The 14,940-nt window shown below is 37.9% G+C and overlaps 1 protein-coding gene across 2 annotated transcripts in view; it reads right to left on the bottom strand.

The window, feature by feature from the left end:
- PLPP1 (phospholipid phosphatase 1) overlaps window positions 1-14,940 on the bottom strand; it is a 60,661-nt gene that overhangs the window by 22,464 nt on the left and 23,257 nt on the right. The window contains exons 2-3 of one of the 2 annotated variants that reach the window (XM_021534311.3): window positions 10,002-10,153; window positions 6,390-6,670 (exon numbers count right to left, since the gene is read on the bottom strand). In XM_021534311.3, the coding sequence (XP_021389986.1) occupies window positions 6,390-6,670; window positions 10,002-10,153 (433 nt within the window). The remainder of the gene's footprint in view (window positions 1-6,389; window positions 6,671-10,001; window positions 10,154-14,940) is intronic. The other variant, XM_021534310.3, reaches the window with a different exon arrangement.

The raw sequence follows: 14,940 nt of genomic DNA, 5'->3' as shown, positions 1-14,940 counted from the left end.
TACTGAGGAGAATTGGTTTGACTAGTGTTAAAGCAACAAGATACAACAAACTGTACTGCAAACTGCAACCAAATTTAGCATCATTAGAAGAGAAGACCATTTTCAATCTGTGTGACTATGCTGGCATTCAGTTCATTTTCTGAATATTCATACTATGCTCTGTTCCTCCTTCATATTCACCTGCCCCACTAAGGGAAAAGGTGGATTTTTGAAAACAATAATGATTTTGTTCTAACGTCATTCTAAAGCTCTGAAATATTAAAACATGCTCCAAATTGCTTGACAACATGACTCAAACTTCAGCTACAAAAGGCCTTAACCACAAATTCCTTATAATATATACTAGAGAAGATAAGTACAGCAACCACTTTAAGTACATCCATTGTCATGAATCATTTGCAGATCACCTACTCCACTGCTATGTGTTCAGACAGAGTTTAAGCAGAATAGGATATGTATGCACAAAAGCACTGCATACACACACTCTTCACTGCTCAGTTAGAAACTTGCGATCATACCAAAAACTGTTTGCTTAAAGGGCTAGTCTTTCAAAGGTCTGTTTAGACATATTTTCACATCCTTCACTAGAAGAGATCTGGACCTTTACTTCCCATTCCCAGTTTTGCATGTATTGACTAAGGAAGAATGTGTTATGCATACAGCCTCCCATCTGTTGCTGTTCCATGTCTAAGCCCTTTACACTCCTGGAACAAAAAGGCTGCTTGGTTTATGTGATGAGTATAGATCCCTCTAAGTGTGTATAATTGCCCCACTTTGTCCATTTTAAAGGGCATAGAATAACTGGGGGTGAGATGTTTTCTACATGCGTCTTCTTGCCCTAATGAGTACTCCCCCTCCACTTTCAGAAACAGAAACCTGAATTGTCTCCTTATACAACACTGAAAGTGCATTGTTACAGAAGTAGTATCATTATAGCAGTTCCAAAATGTGAAATAAGTTTTGGAATTGCATTTCTGAATAAGTTTTATTATATTTTTTAAAAACCCCCAAAAACTGAACCCAGCAATTACCCAGGTTTGAAATTCAATCCAGATTTTTCAGTTGCAGTCCAAAAGGACAATAAAATTCCATCACAAGGGGACATCTGGCATTTATAAGATCCAGATTTTATATATGAATGTAACAAAAAGCCCTCATATGTGCATCTTAAAAGAAGAACCAAAACAAGCCAGCAATACCTCAACAGTGCATATTTTAAGAGACAGGAAGGCCTCCAAATCTACACCTTAAATAAGAGCTCAATAAATAAACTTCAGAGTAGAAGTTAGTGAATTGAAGGTTTCAAGAAATTAAACCATATGTTGACCCTTTTTCTTTTAGCTCACCATAAGGTACAGCTGGAGAGGCACACCATGATTCAGTACAACCCAATGATAGAGTCAGAAGGCACACTATCACTGTCTTGAAATCTTGAAGCACAATATTGCCCTGGTTCAGCTTAACTGCATATCTTATAAAGTTCTCTTTTTTCCCCTCTGCAAAATGCTAAAAAATAAGTCTATTCCAGACTGATCAAGTGTCCACATACTAGAGGAAAAGAGGAGCTCTTGATCTTCTCCTTTGTTACTATGACTCTCAAGCCTCACTGTTTAGACACTCATTTCAGACAACCAGCAACTACAGCAAAGTATACTCACCAGAGGAATTCTGAAATACTAATTCAGAACTGCTGCTGCACAACTATGGTTTTTGTTCAGTCTTTTTGATGCAGGAAAGCTAACAAACAGGACATATGGCAATCTGCCATCGACTGGTTAGAGCAGACAGGTCTGGGAAATATGCCTTTGCTAACAATAACCAAGGGAGAAGACATCATGTGTCCTATGTACCTACTTCTTCTTGAGAAATTTGGGTATTTTGCCAATCCACTCAAGGCCAGGCACAGGTATGCAGTGGGAAGCCAAAAGAAAAGGAAGCAGAGTAAAAATGGAAGTTGCAAAAGCCAAAGAGATTAGTAAACACTGCTCACTCACACCACCACTATAAGCCCTGCTGTGCCTATTTGAAAGGTGAAACAGCCAACTGACTAGTCATTATCTTTATATGTGCTAAGGAAAGTACCCTAAGGGCAATTCAGCAGCAGTAAAGTATATACTAGTACACTAAAAGTGACATGCTAATTGCAAGCATCAGTGACACTGGAACACCTTAACTTTGATCTCTCTCCATTTGTAGACACTAGAACTTGTGTTTCTATATCAAATTTAATTTTCTGTAACTAAAACAAGCCAGGTCAGGTATCTTTATTGAGTTACTGCTCTTAATATTTACTTAGAGGGAATACTACATGGCTCTACACAAATAGCTGACAAACCTAGCAACATCTCCATAAAAGCTTGAGATGGCACTTCTGTACAAGTCATTCACCCCAGGAAAGTGCCATGCAGTAGCTCATTGCAAGCTTCTGTGTCTAGCTTAAATGAAATGTCTAACGCTGCCTTAGGAATGGATTGTCTTACAAAGAGGCACAGAAAAAAAGCACATGTTAATATTTAACTAGAATATTTTTATATAACCAGTGATTGTCATGCATAATTTACAGATATTTAAGTGCTACAAACTTGAATGATGTGCCCACTCTTACATGCATCTTTCAACAAATATGAATCAGATTTGCTAAGCACACCATGTTTGTGATCCTCTGATTACTGCTGCTGGTTCAGCAAAGCAAAGTGCATACATACTATAAAAGTTGTCAAGGAGAGCCTAAGGCATTTAAATCTAAAAAGGGCTGCTTTCAGCATGACCTATAGCAAACAAGATGAATCAGACCGCAAAAATGGTTTTATTAACCTCAGGTAAGAAAACAGAAACTTATAAATAATTAAGTAGTTGTTGGCTTCTGCTATTGTGTATTGGCTTTGCAAATTATTATTAACTATTTTGATATAGTACAGTTTGTAATCACATTTAACTGCTTTTGATATAGTATAATTTGTCAGCTTTTTGTGGCCAATGCTCTGGCCCCTTATGTAGCTTGTATTCTCAGAACATCATTTATAGATTATATTTTAGTTTGTGAACAGTATGATAAACATATATTTTAGCTTTCACTAAATGTTAACTTTAACAGAAGTAACTGCAGCTGTGAAATAACTAAGGCTTCTGTTTTTGTAACTAACTGACAATAATGAAAATAATTCAGATATATTTGTAAAATAGCTAATGTTGATTGAAAGTACTTGTGGAAATAACTAAAGCTGCCTGCATGGTCAGGTAACATTCAAGGAATGGATGTGATAAGGATTCCTGCCACTGACCATTTGGCTATTGATAACTGTTGCCTGTTGAAAACATGAAATGAAGGCCATGGTGAGGAAGTGACACATGACTCTCAAAAAGACAATACACATTACTGCATGTACTCTAAAAACCAAGCCTAAGGTTGAACCAAGGTAAGGAATTCTCAAAACATGTAAATGAGTTTAAAGAAATATTTGAATATGTATCATTTTTATGGATATGTATTTGAACAATACAATGGGAAAGGTCTATAAGAAGAGTTGTCGCAATTAACTGGGGTGCCTCTAGCTACAGCTATGCACCCAGCACTGTTTACTGTCCCTTTTATCCCTTATTTGACCTTTAAAATATTTTTTAAAGAATGAGTCTCATTTCTCACAGAAACCTTACTGAAACTAATCATAACTTAAGGGCACTTTACTCTTTTAGACAATCAATCCTAAATTCATTGGTTTATATTCCCGATATGGCACGTATGTATTGTAACACTTATTACCACTGAAAAATAAAAACTAATTACTGTTTTTCTCTCATGCACCCATGTTGTAACATAGTAGGAATATGCAAACAGTTGGAATCATCAGACTTACATGAAACAGTACTGAAACACCATATGCAATGTATTTGTCTCAAACATTCTCAGCCTCCAACTATAAAACTTATGGGCTTCCAGAAATAAAGGCTGTTTTCTTGAGCTTAGTCTTCCAGAAGTTCCTGCAAAGTGGTGTTTTCAACCCACTCTGAACCAAACATACACATGCCAGCACTATAAAGAACTTACACAGCTACAGCTTGTTCCTTAATCTTCATGTGGGAAAAAATCAACTACTTCAAATGTTTCTTCTTCCAGTTTTACTGTTAAGGAGGAAATGGAAGCACGGATTGATTACCTAAGTTCTGTACCATTTCCAAAGTATACTTTAGAAGCTTCCATCTTACACCCATCTGTTCAGCACACACAGACTTACTCTATTTTAGAAGAAGGAGTCCAATCTACCGGAGGATGCTCCATACTGAAACTATTTTATACTTTTGATTAATAAAAAAATCATAAGAAAAAATGAGAAGGGATAAGATAACCAATCACAAAATATAATATGAATAACGGAAACCCACAAGGGATTTTTACACTATTCTTGTTGTTTGCAATGAAATAATAAAATATTAGATTTATTTTTTTGACTGTAGAATCATGCATGAATCTTTAAAAACATTCAAATGCAACCTCAAGTTTTACTACTATAGAGGAATAATAAGTTCAATTCAGAACATGATTTTACATGCAACACTACAACTGTCCTGTTTTCATTCTTCTTTTACATTCCTACCTGCCTATTTAATCTATGCAAACAAAAGTAGGTGGTATTAGGTGTGCCACTAATAATTTTGTCAACTGATGCAGAAATTACTCTGGGTTACAGCTTGAGAGACTACTGACCTCTTCCAGCTTCTTGTAAAAAACTTCCTGCAATCCACCTCTCTCCTCTTAGTGGGCTATTAAGTGAAAGGTTAATGCCCTTGGACACCTGGCCTCTGTGTGGGCACAGGACCTAAGATCATCAGAAACCCTGGAAGATTTACTGGATCACTGCATTAAGGTCATACACCTCTACAGGACAATATCCCCCTTTAAACTATCCTACCCTTCTTTGACCACTTGCTAACTTCTTGTTTACAGCTTCCTGTGCACACCAAAGCCTCATCTGATAGCGTAAGCCCCACAAGCAAGTACATGCTCAAGTGAGCACTCCAAGGCAAGCTCTGACCAAACAGGAGAGCCCTCTCTTATCACTCTGTTGCAGCAGTAACAGAAAAGCGGATCATGTCAGCAGTAGGAAATACAAACCTAATAGCTGATCAGTTAAGAGATTAAAAAAAAAAAATCTTGCTTCCAATATAGAAGTCTGAGGTGCCAAAACACAGGGAAGAATACAAGGTAAGCAATCACTATGCCATTGCTCCCCCAGTCTCTTCTCATACACAAAATCCTATTTTTTTCTTTAAGCATAAGCTAACTCCTGTTTTTCCAGCATCTCCAAAACCCAGAAAGACTGTTTCAGGACCATTTCAGTCATCACAACCAATTCAAATTTGTTCCACACTCCTCTTAACACTTAAGAAACACTTTAAGACTCCCAAAGAAGTTAAACTAAATACTTGGAGTTGGCTGGCACTAGCTCTGGGACATAGCAGCTTCTCTAAGAAACCACCCCTGTATCCCCTGCCACACATACTCTGTACTGCTCTACTGCCTATCCATGCACTTGCTCCTCTACCACCAACAGCTATTCACATTTCGTCTTCCTATGGCTACTGAAAAATACCATGCATGCTACTGGAAAATTATACAGAACACATGCCAGAAGAGCAAAGGAGCACACAAAACAGTAAGCACAACTACACACATCTACTTAAAAACTACACAGAGAGAGATGTTTTAACTAAGATGGTATATAGAACTTCTGGAAAAAGAGGTCTCTGTAAAGGTAATGGCACTCAAGCCATCCAAATTATTCTGAACATACTTCTAACATTTCAAGTAACACTCAAGCACTGAGTTTAGAGCACTGAAGTCTGAAGTGTCAGAGGCTTTATTCTTGTTTACACAGTATCTTGCTGCAATTGAACTGGCAGATAAGTACCCAAGATTTAAAAATTCTTAATAATGAGAAAAATTGATAGAGTGATTTTAATATTCCTGCATATACTTAAATAGATGCACAGTTTTTATTTGCTTTCATGCCACAGCTAAAACATTTCCTTTGCTATTCTAAAACAAATCCTTTGCTATCCAATTTCTAAGGCAGATTTCAAATTTTTTTCTTTGTTGGGATACAAAGACTTCAGAAACAAATAAAAGCCAATTGACACAGAAAAAAAAAAAGACAATCTCCCATAAGCAGAAACAAATACACAATTAGGCATCTATCCATACATTAATATAACAAGCTTTCACAAACTGGAAAAAAAAAAAAAAACAGGGTCCAGACAGGATTTAATGTTTATAATTCATTACAATAAATTTATTCTAGGAAAAGCACAAAAACTGCAGCAGCATTACCAAACTCATTACCCCAGGTTAACAAATACGTTATACAACCAAATACAAGGTTAGTCAAACTCACCTTCCCTCGTTGATTTTTGCTTTGTCCCCATGGCAAGTGAAGTTCTCAATGTAGCCCAGGCTGCAGTTTATCCGTGTCCAGTCAGGCTGGCACACAGCAATGAAGTGAGGACGCAGTCTACCTATGGAGTACTTGGCAATGTCTGTCAATGACTGGCTAGCAGCTGCCCCAAAAATGAAGGTCCCAATGGCTTTGTAAATAGTGGCTATGTAGTTATTTCTGACAAACGAATTTGAGTGCAAATTATTATAAAAGACCGAGAGAGTCTCTCCTACGATTATCTGAAAAAGAAATAAGGAGAAAAAGTTAAAGATAATAACATTAAAAGAAAAGTATTATGATATTTTTGTTAATACTCAGACTGTTTCAGAAACTATTTTTTTATAAACATTAAGCTGCAAATTTAATTTTTCCAAGAGTCAGCAATAATCATGTCCAAATATTATAAACACTTTCACACAGAAGAGAAACACCCTTTCACTTTCCCCTACCTCATGCTGAACTTAATCATATCATTTTCAGAATACTTATTAAAACAAAGCCTTCTCAGAATAACATTTAACCTTATTACTTGGTGTGGCCCTAATAAGAAACATTTCCTCCTGCAGAACTTCATTTTACATGGAGTCTTCTTCAGCTAACATCTACTGAGTAAAATTTTTCAAAGCTTGTTAAGTTTTTCATGAAACCAGAAACTGTTCTGAAGGGTTGAGGCTTTATATCCAGATCTGAAAGGCGAGATGTTTCAACGAAGAAATTTCCTATTCCTCATGGAAATTAAATCCTTCGTGGAGAAAAAGAAAACTAATGAGGGTAGGGAAAGACAGGTCTTACTGAGGTCTTTCCAAGTACTTTTCACCCTACATGTCCAAGATACATGTATCAAGTGCTGGCAAGAAAGCAGATCTAATTTTATTTTCTTGCAACTCATCCTTTGCAGAAAGTACATTTTTCCTTATGCCAAATACAGAACTTCACTCCAGATAATTTGGATGTTGAACCAATTGGTCCCATTCTGTATAGAAAGGATAAGTTAATACTTTTAATCAGATGTGGGGAGGACTGGATGTGCATATATGTAAAGTTACCTTGAAAAATCATGTAAAAATTAAAATGATGGCTCTGTCTGTCACTTGAGATGCTGGGTCCTGGATCCCAGCAAAGCAGAACTTTTGTGAATGAAGCCATCACTTAGACACTGCCACTCAGGCATACAGAGTGACAGCTTGCCAGGGGCTTTGCTCATGAAGGCCAACAGACAATACTGCCAGATTGGTGACAATAAAGATTTACACCCTCCACCATACCCAAACATGGACTGAAGCAGAGAAATACCAGAACATGGAATAAAGCAGAGAAAGTTTTCGGTAAAGTACATAGACACCTAATCCAGAAAGTAACCTCTTAAGGAAAATGGCTGAGCACCAATAGCCATGACAGGTAAATAATGAATCCCTTTTAAATAATACTGTTGAAAAACCTGCAAGAAGGTCACTCATCTCAGGTACCAAAAAATTAGCTGATGTTAGTGCAATTACTACACTGGACAGACATCAAAGAATATTCATCTTCAACAATCTGACTAAGCATTGAGTAAAGGACACCAGTATTTGCTTTTACCATCTGACTATGAAGTAATCTTGACAGAAAAGCCTGATTTCACAACTAAAAGATATACCCTGATGTTGCAAAAGAAACGTTAGCAATTGGGTTAATTCAAAGGGAATATCCATTACAAAAACTATATTTAATGGAGCCTTTTCTGACTCAGGAGGCCCCTGAGCTGCAAATGGCTGGTAGCCAAGTACTGAGGGCAATACATCAATCTTCCAATGCTCTATTCTGTTCTTCCTCACTCAGCTGTTTTAGCTGCTCTAGAAATGAAATAATAAGCTATATGGGCTTCAGTTGTGACCAAGCACTGATGCTCTCAGGTAATAATGACTACTCAAAGGTAGAAATAGGGTGAGAAAAAAATATTCTTATCTTGAAGGCAGGATCTTTAGCATATGCCACTTGTCAGTTAACAAAACACACAAAACCCTCCCCCCACCCAAAAATTTCATCTGCTTCAGAAGCATTTCTGTAAGTTTTTGAAGCAGCTTTTCCAAGAAGAGGGAAACCAGGCAAGTCACAGCTTTAATTCTCAGAACATATTTCTACAGTTGCAAAAAAAATTCCACCCAAAAGCAAATATGAGCTGAAAGTTGACCTTTATGCTGGAAACTTGATAAAAATCCATGCAGTCCCTATGCAAGGCAGAGTTAGATTATTGTAATACCCCTCCTGACTGAAACCCATTAGCCCAGAGAAACAGCTGGTCAATACTGAGGATTACCTTTAGCTGTGCCTTTTCATTTTTGGCTCCTAAATATACTTGGATAAATATTTATATGCCTAAAAATCCTATTTGGCATAAGAAAGTTTTAACTCTGTTCAAAGTGTGGCTCTGATGAGTTTGGATGCCACCCAATAGAACCATCAGTGGAGACTGAAGCTTTTTAGCACATCTGGACAGGGATCTTGAGGCCCCTGTAGGAACTGCAGTGCAGTCCCAGCAGACTTAGGACATGAAATAGGAAACTGAAGAGGTCCAACTGTCCCCTCTGCTCCTGAGGACATGTCCCAGCTATTTTTTGCCCCAGCACTGTTATTCAAAGAGCCATTTGCACTCCATGTAGTCAAGAAAACCTGCTGTTTTCTGCCAGACTAAGGAATTTTACAAGCTGATCCTGGCTCAGACAAGCCACAAGAGGTGGCAACAGACTGGGCAATAGCAGGACCTCAACTTTTGTCCATACATAGTAAGATATTAGGTTAGCTCAGCTGACAGCATATAATTAAATATTAGGGATAAAACATCCCTATATGCTTGAGACAGTTCATCTGAGCTAGGAGCTGTGGTCAGAGAGAGATCCCAAATTGGTAGTCACAGAAACAATACACCCAGCTCACTGGTCTGGAGTGAAGAGAGGGAAAAAAAGAAAAGTACCCTGTTTCCAGCCAGGGTAGGTGTAGTATGAAAGAGAGCCCCTGCAGTATTTAAATACAAATGGGCCCAGAGTTTTATCCTGACCTTCAGGGAAACACAGGGAAAAACTCCACATCTATTTATTCTTTTTACTCTATGCTTTTGATAACATCTGACAGGAAACCATAATCTTTCTTTTAAATAGGCTAGTATCTGTTGTTACACTTCCACATGCAGAAGTATTCCCAAAGATTTTGTGGCAGATAAAAATACTGACTTAATAGGTCTTGCACAATGATATTCTGAAAGTAGCAGGTCCTGAAATAAGACTTGCGACAGTCACAACACATTAGTCTTATTTTCAACAAATATGTTAAGAAGTTTTTATCTCTCCAATTATAGAATTAAGCCACCATAGTTATAAGGTTCTAAGGTATTATTTTTCTGTTCTATAATTCTAGCTGTTTGACTTCACTTAAAGAAAACCTTTTAGTTATTCTTGCCAGACCACCATTTCTACTGCTTTAGCACCTGGCCTAAGGACACAGAATAGTTTTGTCAACCTGTATTAACAGATTACCCCTCCTCCCTCTTCCCCACCCCCACTGAAATGAAAAGCAATGAAGAAAAGTTTAACTTACAACAATTACACTGAAAGGAATAATTATTCCTGCTAACAATTTATAAGAAATGGTGTCCTCTTTGTATGGATACCGGATGGATTCATCACTACAGAAAACGCCTCTCTGGAAGGGGGTACGTCGTGAACTGAGAATTGCAAAAGGCAAGCCAGCTGCCAAAAAGGAATACAAAATACATTACAAAACCAAAACAAACTGGCAATGATCATACCCCCACATTTCCAAAGAGAAGTGCATAAAGAGGAATGGGCATGCAGGAAGTTAGACATTTATGCACTTCCCTTGGCCAACAACTACTGCCCTGACTTTGCAGCTTCCAGGAAGGATTGCTGAATGAAGGAGAGCAAGGCAGGATTCCTCTCATCTTCATGCTTGTGGCACTTCAAGTATGGAAGAATGCCAAAACCATGACTGAGTAAATAGTTCAGTGACAACCACTGAGGTGTTCAATCTGCTGCTACTGGCACAATTATCAAATTTTTCTTTCCATTCCAGCAAGCAACAGCTGCACCTGTACACCTTCTCTGGACAGCTTTCCAAGTCAGAAGAGCATAAATTGCATTGCATGAAAGCAGAAAAAGAGTGCAAGTGCAGAGGGAATTTTTGGGAATATGGAGAAAAGGAAATTACACATGCATGCAATTCCCTCACTTCCTCACACACTGGGTCCTTTCCTAGAAGGACCTACAGCCTTAAGGCAGGGAGATTTTATTCCCACCTCTTCCACCAAAGAGGATGCCTTTGGCTTAATCTAATACCTACAGGACACAATACTACACTGCACAATTCTGCACACTATTGCATGTCAAGGTACCCACAACACAAACCAAAATTAGTCACTTGAACAGCAAAGACTTTTTCAAAAAACACAAAACAGGATGCAAATTACCATAAACTGGTAGAATACCATTTCTAAATCCTGTTCTTCCATTGTTAACACACATACAACATCTGCACAATCTGTTTTGTGTACAGGATCTCTTGGAAAACAAGCAGTGGAGGACTACAAAGACCATTTAATTAAAAAATAATCTTTAGCTTAGGCATGTAGAGCCCAGTAGTATAAAAGCCCTTGACTTTATCCTCAATATTCAGCTGTGTTGCACATAAAATGCTTGCCACTTTAAAGTTACACAACAAAAATTATCTGGAGTCAATGCTCCCATCCAATATTAAGGAATTAGAAAGAAAAAAAACAGTCTCCATCCTTCCTTCCCAGCAGAAATAAATGTTGTTGTAGTTTCAGTTCTTTCCTCAAGACCTCTGTGCTAAGACATAGCCTCTCTCCCTTTCAAGATACACAGCTTGCCCCATAATAAGCATGTGCAAATAGAACTAAAGATGTAAAGAGCAGGAGAAGTGAACAAAAAAAGATACCAAGCATCAAGAGAACTGTTAGGGAAGAGACCTAGGATCCTTTCCAATCCTCTTCCCTCTTTCCCTCCACCTATGAAGTCATCCAAACTAAGCCTGACTCCTGGGACCATCACAAGTGATATAACTGGGATTTTACTAACAATTTGCTATCAGTTTTGTTCTGCACACCATAAAGTGCTTAAAAGAATACTTCAGCTTGAAAACAAAAGGGCAAATAAACTAATGGCTCAAAAGGTGATAATTTCCCTGAAGTGAACTCTGGTGTATGACACAACCTTATTCCTTGATCACTGTTATATGTGGGTCTATCATGTGGGCCCAAGCATTCCAGCTAAGCCTGTTGCAAAGAACCAGGTACCCTCTGTACTGCTGCTGTCATTAAACCAATAGCATGCAAAACCTCCCCTCCAAAAGTGCTAGAAAAGGACCACTGCCATTGTCAAGAGGGGTTGTTTCCAATTCCATGCCAACATGACTACAACTGACACATCTCTGGAAGCCATCCAAGCACACCCACAAAGCAGGAGGACAGCAGGATGGGCTAAGGGCCAAGCCAGAGCCTCACCAAAACACTGCACCATTCAGATACCAGCCAGCATTGAGCCTGGGAGCTGGACTCTGCAGTACAGTGCAAAAACACAGCCTTTCCTACTAGGAAAAAGCTCCTCTCCCTTTCTCTTAACAGGAAGAATATCAGTGTTTTGAAAAACACTGTGGATTATTTTTTCCCCTCCCCTTGTGTTGGTTTTGTGATAGATATAATTACACCATCAGTTGTTTAGAATTTAGCTGACTTGGGTCAGGGTTGAGGCAGAAGCACATGCAGCCACGCTGAGGGAAAGTGACTTGTCAACATAATGCTGTGGTGTTTCCAACACCATTTATCCTACAAAATACATATGGAATGAAAATTTCATCATGTGCCCTGCACACATCAACACCAACATTCCAGACTGAGTATTTGAGAAAAATGCATTGTTTGGACCTCCAAGTGTAGAGAATTAGGCATATACAGATAGGAGTTTCTTAATTATTTACATGGTTACTTCTTTAGAGTTGGTAGTTTTGATTATCATGGTAAAGCAGTAGTTCACAAAATTAAGTTGAGCCCAAAAAAAAACATTTTCACAGCTTCAGCATGTTGCTACAAACACCTGTGGTTATAGCTAGATTGTGTCACCAGCATCGAATCACTAACTCTGCATCACCCATTTTAAAGACCTGCTCTGTGAATAATGCTGTCATGGTACCTTACTCCTCATTTCCTCCAACCCACACCTGGATGTTTCAGCTTCTCAAGGTGAGAGATTGAAAATTTTCAGAATGATGGGGTTATTTGCAGCAAGCTTTTTAAATGTAAATTTCCATCTACTAAATCAGAAATAAAAAGGTGTGTGGATCACAGGAATGAAGTCCCTCATGCAGTGAAGACCTGTGTTCTTCCACACTGAGTGAAACTGCTTGAAATGTGCATGCTCATTCTTCAGCAGTATGGAGATTATGATGTGATTAGCCTGTAATTGCACCTTCCTGTATCCAGATCATGGAAACAAAATACCAAACAACTCCCGGTTTGTTTTTGTTTTGTAAGCAAGTATGAACAGCTAAAATAAAATTAGCATCTTCTCTTTCATAATTTCCTTTCACCTCCTTTACTTTGAGTCTGAAAAGTTCTGAGTATCTATGTGGCAGCCATTAAGTTATCATTAATTGGAAGAGCTATGCACTAAAATATATAGTAACCATAACAAGTCTTTCTTCAGTTTCCCCCAACTGCACAACAGATGCAAGAAGTAGTTCCACCAGTCATTTATCTAATTGCTGTTCTCAGCACCTTTCAGTGTTGAAAGGATACATGCTCCATGAAAGCTTAAGAGAAAAGTTTTAATTTCTAACCAGCAGCAGACTACAGTAAAATTGATCAGATTAATTTACCACTGTTAAACTGCAAACTTAAGTCACAGAATTACAGCATCTGTAATTTACCTCTGGCTTAATTCATGGCAGTCCTTAGCCTGAAAAACCATGCCTTTAGTAGGGGCTTTGGATATTTTTTGGATTAAAGTATCCTCCAATGTCAATACCTAATCCCTCAGAACATGCTCCATGGAGCAGGTTTTATTTACTTCTTTTTAGCATGCATGGATTGACTTCACTATTATTAACTGATGGGAGAGAACAGAAAAGTAGAAGTCAAACCAGAGGGGCATCAAGTGTTTCTGGCATGTCAAACCAGGAAGAGAACCATCTCACAATACTGAGGGTTCTTTTCTGTTTTTAATATATCATCAAATCTGCTTTTGTGGGTTTTCAAGGTGTTTTCATTTCTAAAATCAAATCAAAATTATTTGAAATTTATAAGCTTGAGTATTTTCTGCAATGGAAGTTTCCCTTTAAGACAATAAAGGAACAGGAAAAAATAGTTTAGCTTTTTCATTACTGCAAGCAGAACAAGCAAGCAGAAGAACTGACATTAAGTGATAAAGAGAAAAAGCTTCTTACTATATCAAGTAAACAGCGGAGTTTTCCTATTGTTGGGATAGACATGAAACTTTTTTATCCTGACAGATATCATAATTTCAGAAGACAGGGATACAAATGAGGATAAAAACGTAGTATAAGAAATGCTGTACTTTGACAACAGATTTATTCACATAAACATCTAAAGCAGTTTCTCAAGAAAAAGTAGAAAATATTCAACAGCAGATCACTATGAGAAGAAATCCTGCTCATCTGCCACAGCCACACACCACATACAGTTAAAAGAAAAGTCCTACACTATCCTACAAATACCCATTTTGCTCCATTTTACCTGAGAGCAGAAGAAATTTGAGAGTTTAAGTACTCCTTTTATGTAAGAAGTGGAGACAGCAGAGGAGCAGTACAGGCTCTCTACTGAATACTTCTCATATGACAATTCCAAAAAGCTTCCCTGATGTACACTTCCATCTTCTAAGCTAGTTGTAATACAGTGAGGAAATTGCCTAAAGGGAAAATGACAACATGTATGTGAGGAGGAATTACACAGCTGGGAAGAGGTTACCTGTAGGGTAATCTCAAGGATAAAGCAAACAAGCTGGTGTTATGCAGTGCATGTGCATTCTTAATTAATAACTAGCAGATGTACTGCTGACAGAGCTGGCAACTCTGATACAGTGGAAGATCAAGGCCAGCCAGTTCTGCCTGCAAAACAACCCTTAAAGACTGAGGCAGGAGAACATATGGAGATTTGTGCAGTAATGACTTAGGAGTCATGCATTTTGAGGTTAAACAACTCTGTTGACTTGGGAGCTCATCAGTTCAAACTAGCAGGGGGAAAATAATATACTTCTTGTGGTTGTTGTTTATCAGTATAATAGTGTGACCATTAGGCAAGTCTTTTCAAAGGCATTAACGCTTCTAACACATTTGACAATAAATTTCCTCTGAAATAGTATTCAGTCAGAATTGGCAAATGCATTTATGTGTTTGGTTTCATCTGTCTTAAGTGCAGACAGAGAAGGACTGCTAGGATACATTCCTTATTACCTCAAAAACAAGAGTTTGGTTTTGCATAGTTCAA

This window comes from Lonchura striata, chromosome Z (genome assembly GCF_046129695.1).
Source record: "Lonchura striata isolate bLonStr1 chromosome Z, bLonStr1.mat, whole genome shotgun sequence".
Classification (NCBI taxonomy): Eukaryota; Metazoa; Chordata; class Aves; order Passeriformes; family Estrildidae; genus Lonchura; species Lonchura striata.
The sequence above is the reverse complement of the archived record's forward strand: the minus strand, read 5'-3'. Positions and strand labels throughout refer to the sequence as shown.